The sequence below is a fragment of the Rana temporaria genome, chromosome 1 (genome assembly GCF_905171775.1).
Source record: "Rana temporaria chromosome 1, aRanTem1.1, whole genome shotgun sequence".
In the NCBI taxonomy this organism is placed as follows: Eukaryota; Metazoa; Chordata; class Amphibia; order Anura; family Ranidae; genus Rana; species Rana temporaria.
Genome location: NC_053489.1, coordinates 674,357,111 through 674,380,517, shown reverse-complemented (window position 1 = coordinate 674,380,517; position 23,407 = coordinate 674,357,111). Strand labels below are relative to the sequence as shown.

General features: G+C 50.3%; 1 protein-coding gene across 1 annotated transcript in view; it reads right to left on the bottom strand.

Moving 5' to 3' along the window:
* The window catches only part of ARID3C (AT-rich interaction domain 3C), a 262,968-nt gene that overhangs the window by 10,789 nt on the left and 228,772 nt on the right, over positions 1–23,407 (bottom strand). The window contains exons 4-7 of the mRNA XM_040335638.1: positions 12,706–12,889; positions 9,815–10,059; positions 7,181–7,450; positions 3,578–3,667 (exon numbers count right to left, since the gene is read on the bottom strand). Of these exons, the coding sequence (XP_040191572.1) occupies positions 3,578–3,667; positions 7,181–7,450; positions 9,815–10,059; positions 12,706–12,889 (789 nt within the window). The remainder of the gene's footprint in view (positions 1–3,577; positions 3,668–7,180; positions 7,451–9,814; positions 10,060–12,705; positions 12,890–23,407) is intronic.

Here is a 23,407-nt window from a genome sequence, read left to right as displayed (position 1 = left end):
GCACAGATAAGGCGGTACCGATTGGGCACAGATAAGGCCGCACTGATAAGATGACACTGATGGGCACTGATGGGTGGCACTGATGGCCACTGATAGGTGTTACTGATAGGTACCACTGATAGATGGCACTGCAGGGCACTGATGGGCACTGGTAGGTGACACTGATGAGCAGCAGAGTTGATGAGGTACTGATTGGTGACAATGATAGGTGGCACTGTGGGCACTGATAGGTGGCACTGGTGGGCACTGGCAGATGGCACAGGTGGGCATAGAGGAGCTGGTGGCAGCTCTCCTTGATTAAGACCGATGTCCCTCTGACAGCCGCCGGTGGACAAAAAATAGCCAATTATTGGCTCTGTTTACATCACATGATCAGCTGTCATTGGCTGACAGCTGATCATGTGGTACGGGGTCAGGATCAACCCCTTACTCCGATCTGTGATCAGCCGAGTCTCATTGACTTGCTGATCACAGATCACGCCGCACGTGCCCTGCAGGGGGCACAGAAGGATGTCCATGGATGCCCTCCCGGCAATTCAGGGCTGTCTTTCGGCTATAGCGTGGATCTGAGTAGTTAAATAACAAACATGTCATACTTACCGCCACTGTGCAGTTCGTTTTGCACAGAGTGACCCCGATCCTCCCCTTCTGGGGTCCCCCAACGGCGCTTGAGGCTCCTCCCTGCATCTGAAAACTACCGTGCGGGCGCGCTCCCGAGTCCAGCATTTGCATCCATAGACACAGAATGCCAGACTCGGCCCCGCCCCCGCATCATTGGATTTGATTGACAGCAGCAGGAGCCAATGGCTGCGCTGCTATCAATTTATCCAATCAAGAGTTGAGAGAACGGGCAGAGATGGTGAGCGCGTCTCCGGCGTGGGAACGAACGGGCCTCGGGTGCGTAAAACGGGGGGGGACTTGGGGGCTGGTCGGTGTCAGAAATGTTTTCACCTTCATGCATAGGAAATAGTGAAAAAAAAAACCTTTAAGACCATTGGGCAGAAGTAACGTTTGACGTCGCTTCCGTCATCCAATCATATGGAGCCGAGCGCGGGGGGGGGGGGGGGGGGCATCTTTCCCTCACTTGGCTCCAGGCCTCTCAAGGGACAGCATCGGATCCTCTCCGCCACTACCAGCGTCTCCGGTAAGCAGCGGAGATGACCGGAGTGCGGCGGGAGGTGGGGGTGGCCCACTCCCGCCCCCGATAAAAGTTATCTTGCGGCGAATCCGCAGCGGAGACCACTTTTATCTTAAAGAGCACCACCCGCCGTTCAAGAATATACCAGGGTTATGGTAGCTATCTTGCTGCCGTAACCCCGGTATTCTACATCGAAGTAACGCCGTAAATGTCATTAACCACTTCCCGCCTGGCCTATAGCAGAATGAAGGCCGGGCGGTGGTTCAGTTATCCTGACTGGGTGTCAAATGACGTCCAGCAGGATAACAGTCGCTGCGCGCCCGTGATCGATTGTGCGGCGCGTCAGTCTGACACACTTGGCTACACCGATCTCGGTAAAGAGCCTTCCGACGGAGGCTCTTTACTGCGTGATCAGCCGTGTCCAATCACGGCTGATCACGATGTAAACAGGAAGAGCCGTTGATCGGCTTTTTCTCACTCGCGTCTGACATGAGAGCCGATTGGCTGCTTTCCTGACGGGGGGGTCTGTGCTGATTTTTTATCAGCGCAGCCCCCCCTCGGATGCCCGCCCAGAACCACCAGGATGCCGGCATGGACCATCATGGACGGCTATCACACTGGACCACCAGGTATGCCACCTAGACCACCAGGGAAATGCCAATCTGTGCCCAGGCAGCTGCCAATCAGTGCCCATCCCCAATGCCTGCCAGTGCCACCAGTGATGCCTATAAGTGCCATCTATCAGTGCCATTCATAAGTACCCATCAGTGCAGCCTTTTAGTGCCCATCAGTGTCGCCCATCAGTGCCACCCATGAATGCCCAACAGTGCCACCTATCAATGCCCCTCAGTGCTGCATATCAGTGCCACCCATCAGTGCCCATCGTCAATGCCTGTCAGTGCCACCATATTGGTGCCACCTTATCAGTGCCTGTCAAGTGCCGCCTTATCAGTGCCGCCTTATCAGTGCCCGTCAGTGAAGGAGAAAACGTACTTATTTACAAAATTTTATAACGGAAACAAAAGAAAGTGCCACCCATCAGTGCCGCCTACCAGTGCCCATCGTCAATGCCTGTCAGTGCCACCCTATTGGTGCCGCCTTATCAGTTCCTGTCAGTGCCGCCTTATCAGTGCCTATCAGTGCCGCCTTATCAGTGCCCGTCAGTGAAGGAGAAAACGTACTTATTTCCAAAATTTTATAACGGAAACAAAAGAAAGACTTTTTTTATTTTCAAAATTTTCAGTCTTTTTTTATTTGTTTAGCAAAAAATAAAAACCGCAGAGGTGATCAAATACCACCAAAAGAAATCTCTATTTGTGGGAACAAAATGATAAAAATTCTGTTTGGGTACAGTGTAGCATGACCGCGCAATTGTCATTTAAACAGCTACTGTACTGTCCGATTTCGTTTTGTAAAGCGCTGCGCAAACTGTTGGCGCTTTATAAATCCTGTATAATAATAATAATAATAATAATCATTTTAAAAAAAATCTCAAAAAATTGCCTTTGAAAAATCGCTGCTCAAAATACCGTGCGACATAAAAAAATTGCAACGACCGCCATTTTATTCCCTAGGGTGTCTGCTAACAAAAATATATATATAGGGCCAGATTCTTAAAAGGCTTACGACGGCGCAACGCCATTTGCGCCGCCGTAAATCCTAATCTGGGCCGTCGTATCTATGCGACTGATTCTTAGAATCAGTTACGCATATATATCCCTTAGATCTGACAGGCGTAAGGCTCTTACGCTGTCGGATCTTAAATGCAATTTTTTTTCCCGCCGCTAGGTGTCGCCTCGTCGTTTTCCCCGTCGTCTATGCAAATTTGCTATTTACGCCAAATCCCAAACGTACGCGCGGACGACGCAGTGAATTTACGACGTTTCCGTAAGCGTAAACTTGCCCCTGCTATATGATTCTAAGTAATTTTCTAGCAAAAAAAAAATACAGATTTAAATTTGTAAACAAAAAGCGTCAGAAAAGGCCAGTGGAAGAATCTTTTTATTGATACTTTGTAACTTTTTCTCATAGATTTCCGTATCGCCCGTCTCATGTAAAGAAATGTTTGCCGAATGCCTTTCACGCCCGCTGGAACTTCAGAGGAAATGCCCCGAGGGTCCCCATTAATTCAATAATCCCGCCGGTGAGGATCTATTTACAGCCCCGCGTTTTTTTCTTTTCCGACCTTGCACCGGCGGGGACGGGCGCGGCGCCCCCCCCTGCATGTAAAGCAGTGCGCTCTCCATCGCCGCCGCCGCCTGTCACCTGGGGTTAAGTTACTGCCGCTGTCAAGATATCCACTCCTGCGAGTTCATTACCATGGATTTTACAGGCAGGCGTTCTACTTCTCCGCCACTCACTGCAACTTATTGGATTTCCTGCCAGCGCCGAGCGCGAGAGAAAGAAAGAGAGGGGGGGGGGAAGGGGGCCGTCACCTACCTGCGTAGACGACTCCATTTATTTCTATTGACATGTTGATGCTGCTAATGCTGGAGGCAGACAGGTTCATCGCCATCTCTTGTCTGTCATCTGGAGAGGGGGGGAAAAAAAATAGACAGAGAAAGCGCGGTCAGCGGCGGAGCGACTGTTAGCGGCACGAGATTGTAAGCTCTTTAATAAAATAAACATAAATTGTGCTGATGACAGTTAAAATGTGAGCTCTGGTACAAGATATATATATATATATACTCCAATACAACAAGTGCAAACACAAATTTGTACACAACGTTATATGTCAAAAATGTTTGTTTGTATACAATGACTGACGCGTTTCGACCCGTACAAGCAGGGTCTTCTTCAGAGGAATGGTTTGCTGTAAAGAGGTTGCATTTAACAATTTTAAATCTTTACCAGAAAACACTGGCCCAGATTCAAGAAGCAATTGCGTCTGCGTAACCATAGTTACGCAGCGCAATTGCTTACTTGCGCCGGCGTAACGACTTCTCCTGATTCAGAGAGCTCGTTACGCCGACTGCAGCCTAAGATATGCGCGGCATAAGGCTCTTATGCCCTCATATCTTAGGCTGCATTCTTACGCAGGCCGCTAGGTGGCGTTCCAGTTGTGGTCAGCGTATAGTATGCAAATTGCATACTAACGCCGATTCACAACGTTACGCGAGCCCTGCGTACGCAGTTTACGTCGTTTGCGTACGTCGGGTTTCGCGTAAAGGCTGCACATGCTAAAAGCAGGGGCAGCCAATGCTAAGGATACCCGTCGTTCCCGCGTCGCGAGGTTTAAATTTTACGTCGTTTGCGTAAGTGAATCGTGAATGGCGCTGGACGCCATTCACGTTCACTTTGAAGCAAATTACGTCCTTGCGACGTCATTTACCGCAATGCACGTCGGGAAAGTTTCCCGACGGAGCATGCGCTCTACGCTCGGCGCGGGAACGCGCCTAATTTAAATGATTCCCGCCCCCTACGGGATCATTTACATTAGGCGCCCTTACGCAGGGCATTTTTGAGGAGCGCCCACGCAAATCACGTGGCTACTGCTTCATGAATGAAGCGTAGCGCAAATAATTTGCGTAGGCGCAGGGTAAAAAGGGTACACTGCGCCTCCGTAAGGAGCGCACAGCTGTACCTGAATCTACCCCGCTAATGATACTTGGCATAAAAAGTGGCACATAGTTACCAATGGACGATGTATTGGAAGGATTCTCATAATCAGAGATTTCATTATTACACTTTGATAATTATTTAACCCTTGCTGCCAACGAAAAACCCTCTTTGGGGGGGGAAACTTCCCGTATTGTACTATTCGTGGGTGTGCGGCGCCACTCTTTCTCCTACATGTGTCTTTCCCATTCGAGATTGTAAGCTCTTAGGCTCCATTCCCAACCAAAATCCGATCGTGTGTACGAGGCTTAAAGCGGAGGTCCACGCAAAAAGTGAACTTCTGCTTTTCGGGAAACCCTCCCCCCCCTCCGGTGTCACATTTTACACCTTTCAGGGGGGAGGGGGGTGCAGATACCTGTATAATACAGGTATTTGCACCCACTTCCGGGAATAGACTCCCGCGGGAGTCACGCCCCTTTGCGTCACCTTCCTCCAGGGCCGATCCTAGGCAGGGTGCACAGGGTGCATTGCACCCAGGCGCCTGCAGAGGTGGGGGCGCCGAAGTGCCAGAGTTCTCCCCTCCCTCCTTCTCTCCTTGTTTGTGTACTATGTCTGCAGTCTCTAACCGTCTTCTGTATCATGTCTGCAGTCTCTGACTATCTACTGTATCATGTCTGCAGTCTTTGACCGTCTACTGTATCATGTCTGCAGTCTCTGACCATCTCCTGTATCATGTCTGCAGTCTCTGACCGTCTCCTGTATCATGTCTGCAGTCTCTGACCGTCTCCTGCATCATGTCTCCGGTCTCTGACCGTCTCCTGCATCATGTCTGCAGTCTGTGACCGTCTCCTGTATCATGTCTGCAGTCTCTGACCATCTCCTGTAGTATGTCTGCAGTCTCTGACCGTCTCTTGTATCATGTCTGCAGTCTCTGACCATCTCCTGTTTCATGTCTGCAGTCTCTGACCATCTCCTGTCTCATGTCTGCAGTCTGTGACTGTCTCCTGTATCATGTCTGCAGTCTCTGACCGTCTCCTTTATCATGTCTGCAGTCTCTGACCGTCTCCTGTATCATGTCTGCAGTCTCTGACCATCTCCTGTATCATATCTGCAGTCTGTGACCGTCTCCTGTATCATGTTTGCAGTCTCTGACCATCTCCTGTCTCATGTTTGCAGTCTCTGACCGTCTCTTGTATCATGTCTGCAATCTGTGACCGTCTCCTCTATCATGTCTGCAGTCTGTGACCGTCTCCTGTATCATGTCTGCAGTCTGTGACCGTCTCCTGTATCATGTCTGCAGTCTCTGACCGTCTCCTGTATCATGTCTGCAGTCTCTGACCGTCTCCTGCATCATGTCTGCAGTATCTGAATGTCTCCTGTATCATGTCTGCAGTCTCTGACCGTCTCCTGTATCATGTCTGCAGTCTCTGACCGTCTCTTGTATCATGTCTGCAGTCTCTGACCATCTCCTGTACTATGTCTGCAGTCTCTGACCATCTCCTGTACTATGTCTGCAGTCTCTGACCATCTCCTGTACTATGTCTGCAGTATATGATCATCTCCTGTACTATGTCTGCAGTCTCTGACCATCTCCTGTATCATGTCTGTAGTATGTCTGGGGGTCTTTCTAACAGACCCTCTAACAGAAGCCCTCTCTGTGTCCATCAGAGAGGCCCCCCCTCCAGCTCCCAATAAAGTTCTCTGCCTCTCTTCCTGTATTTTGTTTATTGTTAAGAGATCATGTAAGGATCCCAGGGTAATGAAGACTTCGTGGGAGGGCATCTCTGTGGTTGAGTCATTGCCATAGAAACAAAGGGGAGGAGTTAGTAAAACGACAACGCCCATGTGGGGGCGCCAGAAATATTTCTGCACCCATGCGCCTGTGACCCTAGGATCGGCCCTGCCCCCCTCCCACTGTCTTCTGGGAAACACACAGGTCCCAGGAGACAGCGGGGACCAATGAGGATGCGCCACGCGACTCGCGCATGCGCAGTAGGGAAACCGGGCAGCGAAGCCGCAACGCTTCACTTCCTGATTCCCTCACCGATGATGGCGGTGGGAGCAGCCGAGAGACGAGCGGTTCCTCGGCTTTGGCTGCCAACATCGCGGGCACCATGGACAGGTGTCCCTTTATTAAAAGCCAGCAGCTGCAGTATTTGTAGATGCTGACTTTAAAAAAAAAAAAAAATGTAGGACCTCCGCTTTAAGATTCCCAGGTTCAAGTGAATGGGCTGGCCCTATGCGACACGCAAAATCGCATGCAAATCCGCGAACTAAATCACGTAGCGTGGGTCCATAGGGCAGCCCTTTGATTCCATACCCTATGTGCATGAAACACGCAAAAAAGGTGCCAACATTAATCGCTCTGCACCAAAACGCATGGTACCGTGTATTTTGGCTTGCGCGAATGGCCAGCGTCTGGCTGGCGCGTCTGCCAAAGGCAATGTGTTTTTGCCTGGAGTGGGTCAGGGTCGGTCTACGTACCTCGGCTGTTGATTTTTACATTCATGGGCAGTTGGGCCGCCATGGCCAGGAGGTTGTGTTGCAGGGCGTGCTGCATTAATCTCTGCTGCTCCTCCGCCATCATGGCCATCTTCTTTTCCGGCGGTTCTCCGGACTCCAGCTTTTCCCGCAGCTGTTCCAAGGCGGCAGCTTGCATAGCTTGTACGGCTTGGGCGGCAGCTGCGTGATGGTTGGAGAAGTTGACGGGGATCCCGACACGGTGGTGGGTTCCTGACTGGTGAATGATGTCTTCTAGAGTAAAGAAACAAGTATATGAGTTAGATGTGGAGTCCCACAGGACATCAGATATATTTGTTCAAGGTGTTTTTCAATTCTTTTCATCCATCATTACATCCTAGTGTCCAGGGCCATGTCTTTGGATCACCACATCAACCTTACTTACAGTAAGTTACAACACATGTGCTGTAACTCAATAAGACGTTAATTGTTGAAATCAGGGTGGTGAGTGGATGATCCTCGCATATTTAGAGGCGAGGTCTGGTTGGGGCCAACCCATGAAGTGAATGTCCCAGGTGGTTCCCCTCATATTTAGAGGCAAAGTCTGGATGGGGCTAACTCATGAAGTGGACGTCCCAGGTGGTTCCCCTCATATTTAGACACAAGGTCTGGGTAGGGCCAACTCATGAAGTGGACATCTCAGACGGTTCCCCTCATATTTCGAGGTGAGGTCTGGATGGGGCCATCTCATGATGTGGACATCTCAGACGGTTCCCCTCATATTTCGAGGTGAGGTCTGGATGGGGCAAACTCATAAAGTGGATGTCGCAGATGGTTCCCCTCATTTTTGGAGGCAAGGTGGATTCAGAAAGACTTAGGCTGGCGTATCAGTAGATACGCCAGCCTAAGTCTGAATTTGCGCCGGCGCTAATTTAAGCGTATTCTGGTAACCAGATACGCCTAAATTAGGATCAGATACGAGCGGCGTAAGTGTCTTACACCGTCGTATCCTAAAGTGTAATTTTTAGGCTGACCGCTAGGTGGTGCTTCCATTGCGGTCGGCGTAGAATATGTAAATCACTAGATACGCCTATTCACGAACGTACGACCGGCCGACGCAGTACAGATACGCCGTTTACGTAACGCATTATCAGGCCTAAAGTTATTCCATCAAATAGCTGGAATAGTAATGTTAAGTATGGCTGCCGTTCCCGCGTCGAAATTAGAAAATTTTACGTCGTTTGCGTAAGTCGTCCGTGAATAGGGATTTACGTAATTTACGTCCACGTCGAAACCAATAGGACCGTGCGGCGTACTTTGCCGCAATGCACACTGGGATATGTACACGGACGGCGCATACGTCAATCAGGTCAACCCCCATTAACATAAAACACGCCCCCTTAGCCGAATTTGAATTGGGCGCCCTTACGCCCGATTTACGATACGCCGCCGTAACTTAGCAAGCAAGTACTTTGTGAATCATGTACTTGCCTCGCTAACTTACGGCGGCGTAGTGTAAATGCCATACGCTACGCCGCCGCAACTATGCGCCCGCTATCCTGAAACCAGCTAAAGGTCTGGATGGGGCCAACCCATGAAGTGGCCATCCCAGATGGTTCACTCCATATGTAGAGGCAAGGAATGGGTGGGGTCAATCCATGAAGTGGACATACCAGACAGTTCCCTTCATATTTAGAGGTGAGGTCTGGGTGGGGCATACCCATGAATCGACCATCCCAGATGGTTCCCCTTATATTTGGACTCGACATCTGAATGGGACCAACCCATGAAGTTGCCATCCCAGATGATTTCCTCCATATTTAGAGGCAAGGTCTGAGTAGGGCCAACCCATGTGTGGACGTCCCAGATGGTTCCCCTTATATTTAGAGGTGAGGCCTGGATGCGGCTAACTCATGAAGTGGACATCCCAGGCAGTTCCTCTCATATTTAGCCTTTAGGTCTGGATAAGGTCAACCCATAAAGTGACCATCCCAGACGGCTCCCTCCATATTTAGAGGCAAGGTCTGAGTGGGGCCAACCCATGAAGTGGACATCCCAGACAATTCCCTCCATATTTAGAGGCAAGGTCTGAGTGGGGCCAACCCATGAAGTGGACATCCCAGACAATTCCCTCCATATTTAGAGGCAAAGTCTGAGTGGGGCCAACCCATGAAGTGGCCATCCCAGATGGTTCACTCGATATTTAGAGGCGAGGTCTGAGTGGGGCCAACCCATGAAGTGGCCATCCCATATGGTTCCCTCCATATTTAGAGGCAAGGTCTGAGTGGGACCAACCCATGAAGTGGCCATCCCTGACAACTCTCCTCATATTTAGAGGTGAGGCCTGGATGGGGGCCAACCCATGAAGTTGATGTGCCAGACGGTGCCCCCCATATTTATAGACGAGATCTGAGTGGGATCAACTCATCAAGTGAACGTGCTGGACATTTCCCCCATATTTAAAGGCGGGGTCTGGACAGGACCAACCTTTTAAAGTGGACATGACTTGCGCTAACCACCTAAATTACTATTTTGCTTTATATTAATGATAATCATATATTTTATAGCTGTCCATAAAACAGTGAATTGTGGTGTAATAGAAAAGCAGTTGACTGGCTGATTTTCGTAAATCGGATCCCCCCCCAAGGTTGGTCTTACCTTTCTTTATGGCTGGCATTTGAGAAATCTGCCCTCCATTGTGCGTTGAGACAGATAGGGCGGACATGTTGATCTTCGGGGAGGTGAGGACATTAGGAGTCCCAACAGGCGAGTAGCTGAAGAGGCCAGATCCGAAGCTCTGCCGGCGGCCCTCTCGCCGGTTGCTGTCGATGGCGGCTTGTAGCTCTCCGGGGGAGCTGAGCCCCCTCTTCTCACATTCATAGGGGTACAGATACTTCATGTATCTAATGGAAGAGAAGAGGAAGAACATACAGTATGACAATGAGACCTACTATATGACAAATGTATAGGGACCCACCCTCCAAATGATGGCATTCAGGTGTCGCCAGTGAAGGGTACATCATAGAAAGACATTGCAGACAATTGTGTTCTTCCAACCTTGTGGTAATAGTTTGATGAAGACTTTTCTGTTCCACCATCACTGTACCCCTGTCTACAAAGCCAGCTCCATAAAGACACGGTTGGTCTAGTTTGGTGTGGAGGAACTTGAAAGTTGCTCCCTCCCCTGTTCCTGTCCCATCCCCCTGCACCTGTCTTCCGTCCCCGCTCCTTCCCCTGCTCCTGTCCTTGATCCATGGGTCTTCCCCCTCCTCTGCTTTTGTCCTGTCCCAATGGCTCCTGCTCCCTCCCCTGTTCCTGTCCTTGCCCCCTCCTCCTTCCCCCTTCCATTCTCCTGTCTAATCCATCTGCTCCTGCTCCTTCCATTTCTCCTGTCCTCACCTGCTGCTCCTTCCACCCCCTCTGCTCCTGTCTTATTGCCCTGCTCCTAACCCCTCCTCTGCTCATGTCCTGTCCCCCTGCTCTTTCCTCATCCCCTGTTTCCTTCCCTGCTCCACCCCCCTTCCCCCTGCTCCTGCTTTCTCCCCCTGCTCCTGTCCTTGATCAATGCGTCTTCCCCCTCCTCTGCTTTTGTCCTGTCCCAATGGCTCCCTCCCCTGTTCCTGTCCTTGCCACCTCCTCCTTCCCATCCTATTCTCCTGTCTAATCCATCTGCTCCGTCCCCTTCTCCTGTCCTCACCCCCTGCTCCTTCCACCACCTCTGCTCCTGTTCCACCCCCCTGCTCCTGTCCCATTGCGCTGCTCTTTCCCCTCCTCTGATCCTGTCCCCCTGCTCCTGCCCCATCCCCTGTTCCTGTTTCCTCCCTGCTCCTGTTACCTCCCCTGCTCCTGTCCCACCCCTGCTCTTCCCCCCACTCCTGCCCTCTCCTCAGCTACTGTCCCATCCCCCTGCTCTTTCCCCCGTTTCTGTCCTCGCCCCCTGCTCCTTTCCCCTCCTCTGCTCCTGTCCTATCCCTCTGCTCCTTCCCCCTCCTCTGCTCCTGTCCCATCCCTCTGCTCCTGCCCACTCCTCTGCTCCTGTCCTGTCCCCCTGTTCCTGCCCTCTCCCCTTCTCCTGTCCTCGCCCCTGCTCCTTCCAACTTCCCTGCTCCTGTCCCACCCCCTTCTCCTGTCCTCGCCCCCTGCTCCTTCCACCTTCCCTGCTCCTGTCCCACCCCCTTCTCCTGGCCTCGCTCCCTGCTCCTTCCCCCTTCCTTGCTCCTGTTCTCACCCCCTGCTCCTGTCCTCACCCCCTGCTCCTGTCCCACCCCCTGCTCCTGTCCCACCCCCTGCTCCTGACCTCGCTCCCTGCTCATTCCCCCTTCCTTGCTCCTGTTCTCACCCCCTGCTCCTGTCCTCGCCCCCTGCTCCTGCCCCTTTCCAAGGTCCTGTCCCACCCCCCTGCTCCTGTCCTCGTCCCTTGCCCATTCCCCCTTTCCTGCTAATGTCCCACCCCTCTGCTCCTGTCCTTGCCCCCCTATTCCTTCCCCCTACTCTGCTCCTATCCCCTCCCCCTGCTCCTGTCCCATCTCCCTGCCCCCTCCCATGATCCTGTATGTGCCCCCTGTTTCTGCAACCTGCCTTACTCTTGCCCCCCTCCCCTGCAGAGGCTGCTGACGTCACATCCAAAAATGGAGGCACAAAAAAAAAAAAGGTAATCTGAGATATAATATTACTGGAAACATTGGCCCAGTTTCAGTAAGCAATTGCGCCTGCGTAACCATAGTTACGCAGCGCAATTGCTGACTTGCACCGGCGTAACAAGTTCTCCTGATTCAGAGAACTCGTTACGCCGACTGCAGCCTAAAATCTGCGCTGACCCATTGTGGTCAGCGTATAGTATGCAAATTGCATACTTACGCCGATTCACAATGTTGCGCGGGCCCTGCGTACGCAAGTTACTGAGTTACTGTACGGCGTCTTTAGCGTAAGGCTGCCCCTTCTAATAGTAGGGGCAGCCAATGCTAAAGTATACCCTCCGTTCCCGCGTTGCGAATTTAAAATTTAACGTCGTTTGCGTAAGTGAATCGTGAATGGCGCTGGACGCCATTCCCGTTCACTTTGAAGCAAATAACGTCCTTGCGACGTCATTTGCCGCAATGCACGTCGGGAAAGTTTCCCGACGGCGCATGCGCTTTACGATCGGCGCGGGAACGCGCCTAATTTAAATGATTCATTACATTGTGCGCGCTTACGTCGGGCAATTTTGCCGGCGCGCCCTTGCAATTTATGGAGCTACTGCTCCGTGAATCGAGGGCAGCGCAAAATATTTGCGGGGCGCAGGGCAAAATCGTTGCCCTGCGCCTCCGCAAATAGAGCGCAGATCTCTTTGAATCCGGGCCATTGTTGCGAATGTTAATAGTATGGGCCCTTTAAGAGGGTCAACATAACAGCCAGGCAACGTGAATTTTCACAAGGAGGTCAGTAACATTATACACTATACCACAGCTCTTACAGTAAAGACCCCTTTCACAACTGGTGATGACACCTTCCCGTAGAGGAGCGCCCTCTTGTGTCCCCGCCCCCCGAATAAATGGCGGGTGATGACTCACTGTGTCCGCAGGGTGAAAGCGGCGCTGGTGATGGAGGTTGGAAGGCTCAGCCCTTTGGTGATCTCTCTCCATATCTTCTTATTGATGACGTCCACCAAGCCGCCCTTCTCCGTCACCAGCCTGTAGAGCGTGTACAGGTCCAGGACTTGCTTGGCCATGATGGGGATCCGATTCACCGGCGTTCCTGCAACAGAAGACCCAGGATAGGTGAGACGGCCTGAAGACCAATCATCTCTATAGATTGATAAGAAATACATTGATAAGCCGCCAACAAGAGCTTCGCATTGGATGGCGGCACGCCTAACCGCATCCCTAAGGTTCAATCTAAGGTCCCCCCAGCCTTGCACAGTTCTACCGGCTCCTCTCCTGGACTGAAGTGGCTTTTTCTGATTTCACTGCACACTGTGAGCTTCTCTCAGTGTGCATTAGAAGCTGCAACAAGTTAGAGCCCACCCCCCTTTTCCTGGCAGGAGGACGTCTTTGCTCCCCGGCCACGCCCCTTTCATTCATTAGATTTCAGTTCTTTCTTTGCATTACGACACTCTTCTCCTCCAGACTGACACCCACCCATCACCTCATTGAATTTGCATAACTCCTCCCAAGAGTCGGCCCCTCCCACCAGCCATGATTTGCTGGCACTGCATAGGGAAGCAGAGAAACTCAATTATGACATCATAGTGGGCTAAAATAAGGTATGTTAATGAAAATGGAAACATTGGGCCAGATTCAGAAACAACTTACGGCGTATCTCCAGATACGCCGCCGTAATTTCAAATCTGCGCCGTCGTATCTTTACGCCGATTCTCAGAAGGCAGATACGTTGAAAAAATAGGCTTCCTCCGCCGACGTAACTTGCATACGCCGGCGTATAATTGTGTGAAATTTTACGCTGGCCGCTAGGGGCGCTTCCGTAGATTTTCCGCGTCGAATATGCAAATGACCTAGATACGCCGATTCAGAAACGTACGTGCGCCCGGCGCATTTATTTACGTCGTTTACGCAAGGCTTTTTTCGGCGTAAAGTCACCCCTGCTCTATGAGGCGTAGCCAATGTTAGGTATGGACGTCAGAACAGCGTCTAATTTTTCACGTTTTACTTCGTTTGCGTAAGTCGTCCGTGAATGGGGCTGAGCGTAATTTACGTTCACGTCGAAACCATTGAGTCTTTGCGGCGTAATTTTGAGCATGCGCACTGGGATACGTCCACGGACGGCGCATGCGCCATTCGTAAGAACCGTCATTTACGTGGGGTCACGAGTAATTAGCATAAAACACGCCCACCTCTTCCACATTTGAATTAGGCGGGCTTACGCCGCCCAATTTACGCTACGCCGCCGTAACTTAGGACGCAAGTGCTTTGTGAATACTGCACTTGCCTCTCTAAGTTGCGGCGGCGTAGCGTAAATAAGATACGCTACGCCCGCACAAAGATCTGCTCATGTCTCTGAACCTAGCCCACTGTATTTAAAATGTTAATAGGGGAGGAGTAAGGGGGGGGGGCAGACAAAATATATTCACAGAAAACGTAATTTCTTTAAGGCATGGATCACGCCTATGCAGGTTGCGATTGATGCGATATACGGTTGCACTTTGCATATTTTTCACACACACATTTTTGATGCATTTTTATTGCGTTTTTTATGTGTTTTTGGGAGGTGTCTGTTGTCTGGATGGAGGAAACGCATCAAAAGCGTTTCCGCTGCGTTTCCATCAAAGTTTACGGAACCAAAAAACGCAAACCTGCTGTAGGAAACAAAGTCCCCGAGCCCAGGTTCACACCGGTGCGGCGCCCGGAAGAGCGCATGTGATCCGGACAGGAATCGCACCGCATTCCTGTTCAAATCACATGCAATTCTTTGCAGTGCGATTTGAACCCATTCACTCGGTATGGCTCAAATCGCACCGCATCATCACCGAAATGTTGCAGGACTTTTTTTTTTTTGATGAACTGGAATCGCATGGCCATGCGCACAAATTCAGGCAATCGCACTGCGTTTTGGGAGCCGCTTCGAGGGTGTTGTTGATTTAACTTTGACATCTGCATCAGAGATCGCATGAACGCCGTACAATTTTATTGTGGCGCATTAAAACGCTCAGGATTCACTGCGTCTTTTGCATGGCATATATGTGAACTGAGATGGACCAAAAAACGCACTGGTGAAAAAACGCACAAATGTGAACATGACCCATAGCAAACCATATAAACCCCCCAGGTTCACACTGCTGCGATGCGGACATGCGATTCCTGTGCGTTTCCTGCACTGCACAGCAATCACACTGTGTTCATGCGATCTGCTAAGGGTGTCGATGGAAACCCCCCCAAAACCAGCTCGCAAAACGCCGTGCAGTTTGCCCGAACCAAATCGCATGGGTTCTAACACCCATGAGATCCGGTTTAAAAAAAAAACTGGCCGCACCTTTTTCTTGCAGATGCGGTGCGATTTGAGGCATGCAAAGTGTCTGGCTCAATTCGCACCACAGAGAATTCGCAAGTGATTTGCAAAGAGCTGCAGGGTGATTCCTGTGCGAATCACATGCGATGTAACAGCGTGAAGCAGGGATTAAATGGACTGTAGTGCGTTTCTGCAAAACTGGAAATGACTGAAAAAATACGAAGGTGTGAACTAGGCCTAAAGTAGAGAAAAAACGCACTGGAACGCATCAAAAACGTATAAAAAAAGCATACTGGAACACATCAAAAATTCATAAAAGAGCACAGTGGAATGCATCAAAAACGCACACAAAAAATGCACAAAAATGCACTGGAACGCATCAAAAACGTATAAAAACAGCACACTGGAACACATCAAAAACTCATAAAAGAGCACAGTGGAATGCATGAAAAACTCATAAAACACACAATAAACGCACTGGAATGCATCAAAAACACATAAAAAAAGCACATAAAATGCACTGGAACGCACCAAAAACTCATAAAAGAGCACAGTGGAATGCATCAAAAAACGCACAAAAAAGCACACTGGATCACATTAAAAACGAATTAAAAAAGTGCACAAAAAACTCACTGGAACGCATCAAAAACTCATTAAAAAAAGCACGAAAAACGCACTGAAAAGCACAAAAACTCATACAAGAGCACAGTGGAATGCATCAAAAACGTATAAAAAAAAAGCACACTGGAACACATCAAAAACTCATAAAAGAGCACAGTGGAATGCAAGAAAAACGAATAAAAAACGCACACAATAAACGCACTGGAATGCATCAAGAATGCATAAAAAAGCACATAAAATGCACTGGAACGCACCAAAAACTCATAAAAGAGCACGGTGGAATGCATCAAAAATGCACAAAAAAAATGAACAAAAAAGCAGACTGGATCACATCAAATCTCATAAAAAAGCATACTTGAACGCATCAAAAAGTCATAAAAGAGCACAGTGGAATGCATGAAAAATTCATAAAAAACGCATACAATAAACGCACTGGAATGCATTAAAAACGCATAAAAACCGCACACTGGAACGCATCAAAAACTCATAGAAAATGCACCAAAAAAAAACGCACTGGAACGCATCAAATCTCATAAAAAAGCATACTTGAACGCATCAAAAACTCATAAAAGAGCACAGTGGAATGCATCAAAAACGCACTGGAACGCATCAAAAACGTATAAAAAAAGCACACTGGAACATCAAAAACTCATAAAAGATCACAGTGGAATGCATCAAAAACGCACAAAAAAATCACAAAAACGCACTGGAACGCATCAAATCTCATAAAAAAGCACAGTGGAACGCACCAAAAACTCATAAAAAACGCACACAAAAAATGCACTGGAACGCACCAAAAACTCATAAAAAAGCACAGTGGAATGCATGAAAAACTCATAAAAAGCGCACACAATAAGCACACTGGAATGCATCAAAAACGCATAAAAGAGCACAGTGGAATGCATGAAAAACTCATAAAAAATGCACTGGAATGCATCATAAACGCATAAAAAAAGCACATAAGATGCACTGGAAAGCACCAAAAACTCATAAAAGAGCACAGTGGAATGCATCAAAAATGCATAAAAAATGCACAAAAAAGCACACTGGATAACATTAAAAACTAATTTAAAAAAGCACGAAAAACGCACTGAAAAGCACAAAAACTCATACAAGAGCACAGTGGAATGCATCAAAAACTCATAAAAAAATGCGCTGGAACACATAAAAAACGCATGTAAACACATAATCAGAAACGCATCCATTACGCATCTGGACTGCATGTCTGTGGCGTGAGCCGGCCCTAGGGCTAGGTTTAAAAACACGCTGCACTTTAGCGGACGCACAGGGGGTGCCATTCATTTCAGTGCAATTTCCCAGAAGGCTCAGGGAGTTTTTCTAAGCATTTTTCATGCATAGGGGAGCCCACTGAACATGCAACACGCAAAAAATGCATGGAAAACGCACGCACGCTTTCGATGGTGGAAATAAAGAAATATGGCGGGGGGGGCGGTGCGGCTGATTTGCGGCCAGCTCTGTCCTCGCTCCCGGTAAATAATCAGAACGCACGGACGGAATGCGTTTTCTGCTGCGTCGGGTGTTTATGGAGGAGGACGCGCTGAATCCGTGAAAAGTCGCCCCCCCTCCCCCCCCCACTTCAGGGCTTTTATGTGTCAATTAGCTGAGATAATCTCCGGCCAAAATGCCGCGTCTTTTGTGGCTTAATAACAAAGTATCTGACCCGGAATAATTAACCTGCGCTTCGCCTCCGCGGCTTTATTGTGCCGCCGGAATTTATGAGGAAGGTGTTCAATAGAGAGCGGGATTTACACCGCTGCCGTCTCCATCCGTCTCCGAGGAGATAAAGGAGGACAAGACGGGGCACGCCATCGCCCGCAACATTAACATCTTTTCTTGACCTTTCCGTCGACCTTTCGGCGCGGCGAGCAGAGGGACCGCCAAAGTGCTTATAGGCGATCATGGCTTAGGAGGGCGCCGCCGAGAAGGGGGCACGGTCCTCCGCTTTAACCCTTTGCCTGGGTTTCATTTGAAACCGTATTTTATTTTAGCTCCCCCCGAGTGCTTTCCGATCGGGAAATCAGCGATTCACCGTTTTTTGAACATAATGGATCACGCCTGCGTAATGTGTGTTGGAGCGACCACCTATAGACTCCACTGCAAGCTCAGGAAATGGGATAACATGCATAGGTACATAGTTAGTCTGGTTAAAAAAAGACCAAAAGTCCATCCAGTTCAACCAATAGAAGGGGAAAAAAAATGTAAATAAATTATATGCAAGCCATTGCGACCCGACCCTTACTCAAGGGGGCAATACGGCTCCTCCACTCCAGGAGACCCATATGGCTCCCCCGCTCCAGAAGGTCCATACGGCTCCCCCGCTCCAGGAGGTCCATACGGCTCCCCTACTCCAGGAGGTCCATACGACTCCCCTGCTCCAGGAGGCCCATATGGCTCCCCCGCTCCAGAAGGTCCATACGGCTCCCCCGCTCCAGGAGGTCCATACGGCTCCCCCGCTCCAGGAGGTCCATACGGCTCCCCTACTCCAGGAGGTCCATACGGCTCCCCTGCTCCAGGAGGTCCATATGGCTCCCCCGCTCCAAGAGATCCATACGGCTCCCCCGCTCCAGGAGGTCCATATGGCTCCCCTACTCCAGGAGGTCCATATGGCTCCCCCGCTCCAGGAGGTCCATATGGCTCCCCTACTCCAGGAGGTCCATATGGCTCCCCCGCTCCAGGAGGTCCATATGGCTCCCCTACTCCAGGAGGTCCATATGGCTCCCCCGCTCCAGGAGGCCCATACGGCTTCCCAGTTCCAGGAGGCCCATACGGCTCCCCTACTCCAGGAGGCCCATACGGCTCCCCAGTTCCAGGAGGCCCATACGGCTTCCCAGTTCCAGGAGGCCCATACGGCTCCCCTACTCCAGGAGGCCCATACGGCTCTCCAGTTCCAGGAGGCCCATACGGCTTCCCAGTTCCAGGAGGCCCATATGGCTCCCCTACTCCAGGAGGCCCATACGGCTCCCCAGTTCCAGGAGGCCCATACGACCACTTAAAGACTCAATTGCAAGCTCAGGGAATGGGATAACATACATAGTTACATAGTTAGTCTGGTTGAAAAAAGATCAAAAGTTCATCCAGTTCAACCAATAGAAGGGGGAAAAAAATAAAAAATTATATGCAATCCAGGGGCGTACCCACAGGGGTCGCAGGGGTTGCCATTGCGACCAGACCCCCTTGCTCCAGGGGGCCCATACGGTTCCCCTGCTCCAGGAGGCCCGTACGGCTTCCCCGCAACAGGAGGCCCATACAGCTCCCCTGCTCCAGGAGGCCCATACGGCTTCCCCGCTCCAGGAGGCCCATACGGCTTCCCCGCTCCAGGAGGCCCATACGGCTTCCCAGTTCTACAAGGTCAATACGGCTCCCCTGCTCCAGGAGGCCCATACGGCTTCCCCGCTCCAGGAGGCCCATACGGCTCCCCTGTTCCAGTAGGCCCGTACGGCTCCCCTGTTCCAGGAGGCCCGTACGGCTCCCCCGTTCCAGGAGGCCCGTACGGCTCCCCCGCTCCAGGAGGTCCTTACGGATCCTCCGTTCCAGGAGGCCCATATGGCTCCAAGAGGCCCATGCAGCGGATTTGCTCCAGGAGGCCCATACGGCTCCCCTGCTCCAGAAGGCCCATACTGCTCTCTTGCTTCAGTAGGTCCATACGGCTCCCCCGCTCCAGGAGGCGCATAAAATTCCATCTCTCCCAGAGGCCCATATGGCTCCTCCGTTCCAGGAGGCCCATACAGCTCCAGGAGGCCCAATGCGGCTCCCTCACTCCAGGAGGCCCATACGGCTCACCCGCTCCCAGTGGTCCATAGGGTTTCCCCGCTACAGAAGGCCCATACTGCTCCCCTGCTCCAGGAGGACCATACAGCTGCAGAAGGGTAATGGAGGGCATCGGCTTCTCTACATGCCACTCCCGAGGCCCATACGGCTCCCCTGCTCAAGAAGGCCCATACTGCTCTCTTGCTTCAGGAGGTCCATACGGCTCCCCCGCTCCCAGAGGTCCATAGGGTTCCCCCGCTACAGAAGGCCCATACTGCTCCCCTGCTCCAGGAGGACCATACAGCTGCAGAAGGGAAATGGAGGGCATCGGCTTCTCTACATGCCACTCCCGCTGCCTCCCTATGCCTACGTTATTACAGAATCATGTGATCTGCTATTTCTGGCCTCTTTCTGGAAATGCTTCTTCACTGGCTGCCTCTTGCTTCAGACTTGTCTTGTAGGTTTAATCACCGTACTCGGGAAAGGCGTCTGATTCACTGACTGGCTGGACTTATAAAACCGTCCCGGACGTTATTACTCTGCTGGTGAGTCAGAACATTTCCCGGTGTTACCCGGTCATCCCCTCATACTAAAGATCTTCCACATGCAGCGATATTATGAGAGGTTAAAAAAATAAAAATTCACGTATGCAGGAAAAAACAACAGTGGGCTAGATTCAAGTACAATTGCGCATTTTTTACGGAGGCGCAGGGCAGCATTTTTGCCCTGCGCCCCCGCAAAATTACTGCGCTGCCCTTGATTCACGGAGCAGTGGCTCCGTAAATTGCGTGGGCGCGCCGGCAAAATGCCCGGCGTAAGCGCGCGCAATTTAAATGATCCCGTAGGGGGCGGGAATCATTTAAATTAGGCGCCGATCGTAGAGCGCATGCTCCGTCTGGAAACTTTCCCGACGTGCATTGCGGCAAATGACGTCGCAAGGACGTCATTTGCTTCAAAGTGAATGTGAATGGCGTCCAGCGCCATTCACGAATCACTTACGCAAACTACGTAAATTTGAAATTTTGCGACGCGGGAACGACGGGTATACGTAACATTGGCTGCCCCTGCTAATAGCAGGGGCAGCCTTACGCGAAAGACGCCGTACGGAAACGACGTAAACTGCGTACGCAGGGCTCGCGCAACGTTGTGAATCGGCGTTAGTATGCAATTTGCATACTATACGCTGAGCACAACGGGAACGCCACCTAGCGGCCATCGCAAGAATGCAGCCTAAGATATGCGGGCATAAGAGCCTTATGCCGCGCATATCTTAGGCTGCAGTCGGCGTAACGAGGTTCCTGAATCAGGAGCATTCGTTACGCCGGGGCAAGTAAGCAATTGCGCCTGTGTAACTATGGTTACGCAGGCGCAATTGCTTCTTGAATCCAGCCCAGTATCTTTTTTTCAGAGAAAAAAAACGCCACCTGCAACATTGTATCACATTGTATCTTTGTTGCAAGGCAGTAACAGGGGCTGATCTGTGTTAAACAGCACGCCGTTTCCAATAACGGCTGATGTGGGCTCCTGCGCTCTGGCTATTTAGCGAGAACATTTCCTCGTAGCCGCTTGACAATTCATTACAGTAACTCAATTACGGTGTGACACGGGAAGGCAAACCGCAGGACAAGCCGGAGACGCCAGGCAGACGTTCCCTCTCCGCCATCAATCCCCACTCATCTCCGCCTGACCTGTCCACACTTCCCAGAAGAAAAAAAAAAGATGATTATCGTAAGATTGACTTACACCCTCCGAGCTAAATCTGTTCTGTCAGTTTCCATGAATGAAAGTGAGACCGTCCCGTCTATTGATCGCAGCGCTGCTGAGTGCGGCGATATGAAAATGGATTCCCAACCACGGCGGCTCCCCTGTCCATCAAATCCTAATATGATAAATGTGGACCGGCATGTTTTCTGGTGAAGGTAAAACATGTTTACAAGGTTCAGACACGTTTTCCAAAAGTGTGTCTGACAGGGTGACAACACAGGAGACATAGACAGGGTGTTGTCACCTCATTACAGGAAGTGACCTTCATGGCAGGATCACCAGGAATTATTTTATTGGAAGCTGCAGATTTATACCCAAATAAAAAGGACCTTTCAAGAAAGCTACCTAGTTTCCTCTGTTGCTAGGATGCAGGTGGCTTCTGTTGCCTAACATCCTTCTGTTGCTACGATGCAGGTGGCTTCTGTTGCCTAACATCCTTTTGTTGCTAGGATGCAGGTGGCTTCTGCTGCCTGAAATCTTCTGTTTCTAGGATTCAGGTGGCTTCTGCTGCCTAACATCCTTCTGTTGCTAGGAAGTCGGTGGCTTCTGTTGCCTAACATCCTTGATTGGTGTTGTTGGATTGTTGTTTGTTGGTGGTTGTTGTTGGGTTCCTGTTGTTGTTGGTTGGTGGTGTTGTTGTTGTTGGTTGGTGTTGGGTTGTTGTTGTTGGTTGGTGGTGTTGTTGTTGTTGGTTGGTGTTGGGTTGTTGTTGTTGGTTGGTGGTGTTGTTGGGTTGTTGTTGGTTGGTGGTGCTGTTGTTGGTTGGTGTTGTTGTTGTTGGTTGGTGGTGTTGTTGGTCGGTGTTGCTGGGTGGTTGTTGGTGTTGTTGGGTTGTTGTTGTTGGTTGGTGGTGTTGTTGTCGGTCTGTGTTGTTGGGTAGATGTTGGTTGGTGTTGGGTAGTTATTGGTTGGGGGTGTTGTTGGTTGGTGTTGTTGTTGGTTGGTGTTGTTGGGTTGTTGTTGGTCGGTGTTGTTGTTGTTGGGTTGTTGTTGGTTGGTGGTGTTGTTGGTCGGTGTTGTTGGGTGGTTGGTGGTGTAGTTGTCGGGTAGTTGTTGGTTGGTGTTGGGTAGTTATTGGTTGGGAGTGTTGTTGGGTTGTTGTTGGCTGGTGGTGGTGTTGTTGTTGGTTGAGGGTGTTGTTGGGTAGTTGAGGGTGTTGTTGGTTGGTGTTGGGTAGTTGTTGGTTGGTGGTATTGATCAGTGTTGGGTAGTTGTTGGTTGGTGGTATTGATCAGTGTTGGGTAGTTGTTGGTTGGTGGTGTTGATCAGTGTTGGGTAGTTGTTGGTTGGTGGCATTGTTGGTTGGTGGTGTTGTTGGGTTGTTGTTGTTGGTTGGTGGTTTTGTTTGTTGGGTTGTTGTTGGTTGGTGGTGTTGTTGGTCGGTGTTGGGTAGTTTTTGGTTAGTGGTGTTGTTGGTCGGTGTTGGGTAGTTGTTGGTTGGTGGTGTTGTTGATCAGTGTTGGGTAGTTGTTGGTGTTGTTGATTGGTGTTGGGTAGTTGTTGGATGGTGGTGTTGTTGATCGGTGTTGGGTAGTTGTTGGTTGGTGGTGTTGTTGGTCGGTGTTGGGTAGTTGTTGGTTGGTGGTGTTGTTGATCGGTGTTGGGTAGTTGTTGGTTGGTGGTGTTGTTGATCGGTGTTGTTGGGTGGTTGGTGGTGTAGTTGTCGGGTAGTTGTTGGTTGGTGTTGGGTAGTTATTGGTTGGGAGTGTTGTTGGGTTGTTGTTGGCTGGTGGTGGTGTTGTTGTTGGTTGAGGGTGTTGTTGGGTAGTTGAGGGTGTTGTTGGTTGGTGTTGGGTAGTTGTTGGTTGGTGGTATTGATCAGTGTTGGGTAGTTGTTGGTTGGTGGTATTGATCAGTGTTGGGTAGTTGTTGGTTGGTGGTGTTGATCAGTGTTGGGTAGTTGTTGGTTGGTGGCATTGTTGGTTGGTGGTGTTGTTGGGTTGTTGTTGTTGGTTGGTGGTTTTGTTTGTTGGGTTGTTGTTGGTTGGTGGTGTTGTTGGTCGGTGTTGGGTAGTTGTTGGTTAGTGGTGTTGTTGATCGGTGTTGGGTAGTTGTTGGTGTTGTTGATTGGTGTTGGGTAGTTGTTGGATGGTGGTGTTGTTGATCGGTGTTGGGTAGTTGTTGGTTGGTGGTGTTGTTGATCGGTGTTGGGTAGTT